Source organism: Salpingoeca rosetta (assembly GCF_000188695.1).
Source record: "Salpingoeca rosetta unplaced genomic scaffold supercont1.33, whole genome shotgun sequence".
Taxonomy (NCBI): Eukaryota; class Choanoflagellata; order Craspedida; family Salpingoecidae; genus Salpingoeca; species Salpingoeca rosetta.
This window is the reverse complement of record NW_004754901.1, coordinates 175630-178593: the sequence shown is the minus strand read 5'-3', so window position 1 is coordinate 178593 and position 2964 is coordinate 175630. Positions and strand designations below refer to the sequence as shown.

The following is a 2964-nucleotide window of genomic DNA, read 5'->3' as shown; positions in this document are numbered from 1 at the left end:
GAGGCGCCCTCGTCAGCATCCTCGGCTTCCCCATCGCTGCTGTGCACGAGCTCCCCCGCAAGCGCCGTGGCTTGTTGGGAGGTCGTGGTGCTGGCGTAGAGGAAGAGATGGCCCGGTGTCCTTGGACGGCAGCAGAGGCACGCTCCATGTGGCAAACTGGATGCGGCTGTCGTCCGCAGCAATGACGACGGAAGCACCACGACGCGCGCGAGTCACCAGGTTCAGCGCCAGAAGGTTGTACTTGATGTCGGGGACATGCAGCACGTTCTTCAGTGTGATGGTGCCTGGAGCGCCGTCGGTGCCAGTCACGCGGAGCACGGCGTCGCCCTTGCCGATGACCGTGACGGCCTGGTTGTTGGCAACGGTGACGTGTTGCGTGACGGCGATGTAATTGGTGAGGAGGGAGGCGTCGCTGGTGATGTGCGCCGTGGCACCGCTGTCAGCGAGCCACAGCTGTGGTGGCACTGGTCCGATGGCGTGGCCCTCCTCCTCGTCCTCGGGCTGCAGCATGAGGGCATCGTGGTGGATGGCGAAGGTCTCCACGCGCTGAGGGCCGTGGCTGACGACGGCCGCCTTCTTGAATGGAGCTGCTCGTCCGTGCTGCGGGCAAGAGGATCCTGGCCGCTTGCCGTTGCCGTTGCCATGGTTGCGAAGCGTAGCCAGGATCTGCCGCACGTCGATGACGTGGTAGCGCTTGGCCGCCTGCAGCTTGCGGCACTGCTGCGCGCAGTGGCCGCGGAAGTTGCAGAACGCGCAAGTCACGCGCTCTGCAGGTGGACAGCATGGTCCACCGCTCGTGTCGGAGGGCGACGTGCCAGCGTGCATCGGCGATGCAGCGAAGGAGCCGGGGCTTGGCCCACCGATGGCGAGCACGGGCGTGCGCTTCTTGGGACGATGCAGGCGGCGCTCCTCCTGGATGAGGTCCGCCGTCATCTTGGACAGCGATGGCGGCGGGTCCTCGCGCTCCATGAACCGCATCGCCACATCAAACTCTGCGGGGAGTTCGTTGCGGACGAGGGTGCGCAGGTCGTCCTCCGGGATGGACACGCCGGCAGCGAGGAGCTGCGAGTTGATGTCCGTGATGCGGGACATGAACGTGTCGACGGTGTCCGTGGGCAACCAGGTGGTCGAGGAGAGCTGCTGCCTGAGGCGACTGACGTGGTCCTTGCCGCTGCGGATGTAGCGCTCGCGGAGGCGGCGCAGCGCAAGCACACCGGAGCGGCCACGATTGTCGGTGATGGCCAGCCGCAGCGGGTGTCCCGTCAGGACGCCGAGGAGGAACGCGAAGATGGCTGCGTCAACCTGTGGATCACGGGGATCCAGCAGGCCAGAGGCTCGGGACGCCACCTGCGCTCCTCCGCTCGGAGTGGCGGAAGAAGGGAGAGAGGAAGAGGAGGAAGATGGCTGAGCGCCGTGGTCGTCGCCATCGCCCTCGTCATCGTCGTCATCATGGTCCGCCACGTCGTGGCGGGCGCCAGTGCGGCGAGGGCCGCGTTGAGCGCGGGAGCGAGTGCGGGGACCCGAAGCACCGTGGGTGCTTGGGCTCGGCGATGAGGCAGCTGCTGGAGCCTGCCCGTCTCCTTGGTGGTCAGCACCACCCTCGGCGATGATGCCAGCGTCGATGCCAGCGGCGATGAGCTTGGCCTCGACGGTGATGAAGAAGAGGTTTGCATCCTGCTCAGCGCCAGCGAAGACCTTGATGCCGTCTGCGCTAATTGAACTGGGTCTCATAATCTGTTGTAAGTTCATGGTGGTGGTGCTGTTGTTGGAGACTTGTGTGTGTGTGTGTGTGTGCTGTGTGTTGTGTGGGAGATTGTCTTTGCAAGAGGAAGTTGTGTGTGTTTACTTGAGTTGTGGAGCAAACAAGGATGTAGGATGAATGAACACTCCAACAGAAAGAAACAGAGCAGAAGACAAGAATTGTCGACAACGCAAAGTGGTGACGTGGCAGTGTTTGTTGAGAGTTGTGTGTGTGGTTATGTGGTGTGTCATGCAAGAGCATGTAACATCGAGCAACCACACAAGCTAAACACTGCACGTGCAACAGGTTGGAGGGAAATCACGTGAACATTCCAGAACACAAGAGAGGTGAATGTGAATTTGTGGTGTCGTGAAGAAGGGAGGTCAAATGATGACTCAGCAGACAGGACTTGCCTGTCAACAGTCGACGGCCGCGCTGCTGCGATGGCCTAGCACGTCGTGTGCAGAGGCGCCCTCGTCAGCATCCTCGGCTTCCCCATCGCTGCTGTGCACGAGCTCCCCCGCAAGCGCCGTGGCTTGTTGGGAGGTCGTGGTGCTGGCGTAGAGGAAGAGATGGCCGGTGTCCTTGGACGGCAGCAGAGGCACGCTCCATGTGGCAAACTGGATGCGGCTGTCGTCCGCAGCAATGACGACGGAAGCACCACGACGCGCGCGAGTCACCAGGTTCAGCGCCAGAAGGTTGTACTTGATGTCGGGGACATGCAGCACGTTCTTCAGTGTGATGGTGCCTGGAGCGCCGTCGGTGCCAGTCACGCGGAGCACGGCGTCGCCCTTGCCGATGACCGTGACGGCCTGGTTGTTGGCAACGGTGACGTGTTGCGTGACGGCGATGTAATTGGTGAGGAGGGAGGCGTCGCTGGTGATGTGCGCCGTGGCACCGCTGTCAGCGAGCCACAGCTGTGGTGGCACTGGTCCGATGGCGTGGCCCTCCTCCTCGTCCTCGGGCTGCAGCATGAGGGCATCGTGGTGGATGGCGAAGGTCTCCACGCGCTGAGGGCCGTGGCTGACGACGGCCGCCTTCTTGAATGGAGCTGCTCGTCCGTGCTGCGGGCAAGAGGATCCTGGCCGCTTGCCGTTGCCGTTGCCATGGTTGCGAAGCGTAGCCAGGATCTGCCGCACGTCGATGACGTGGTAGCGCTTGGCCGCCTGCAGCTTGCGGCACTGCTGCGCGCAGTGGCCGCGGAAGTTGCAGAACGCGCAAGT

General features: G+C 63.1%; 2 protein-coding genes across 2 annotated transcripts in view; both read right to left on the bottom strand.

Moving 5' to 3' along the window:
* The window catches only part of PTSG_13046 (uncharacterized protein), a gene marked incomplete at both ends in the record, with an annotated part of 7981 nt that extends 6250 nt beyond the window's left edge, over positions 1-1731 (bottom strand). Inside the window, one exon of the mRNA XM_004988757.1 lies at positions 142-1731. Within this exon, the coding sequence (XP_004988814.1) occupies positions 142-1731 (1590 nt within the window). The remainder of the gene's footprint in view (positions 1-141) is intronic.
* Positions 1732-2157: 426 nt separating this feature from the next.
* PTSG_13045 (uncharacterized protein) overlaps positions 2158-2964 on the bottom strand; it is a gene marked incomplete at both ends in the record, with an annotated part of 6212 nt that continues 5405 nt past the window's right edge. Inside the window, one exon of the mRNA XM_004988756.1 lies at positions 2158-2925. Coding sequence (XP_004988813.1) covers positions 2158-2925 — 768 coding nt within the window. The remainder of the gene's footprint in view (positions 2926-2964) is intronic.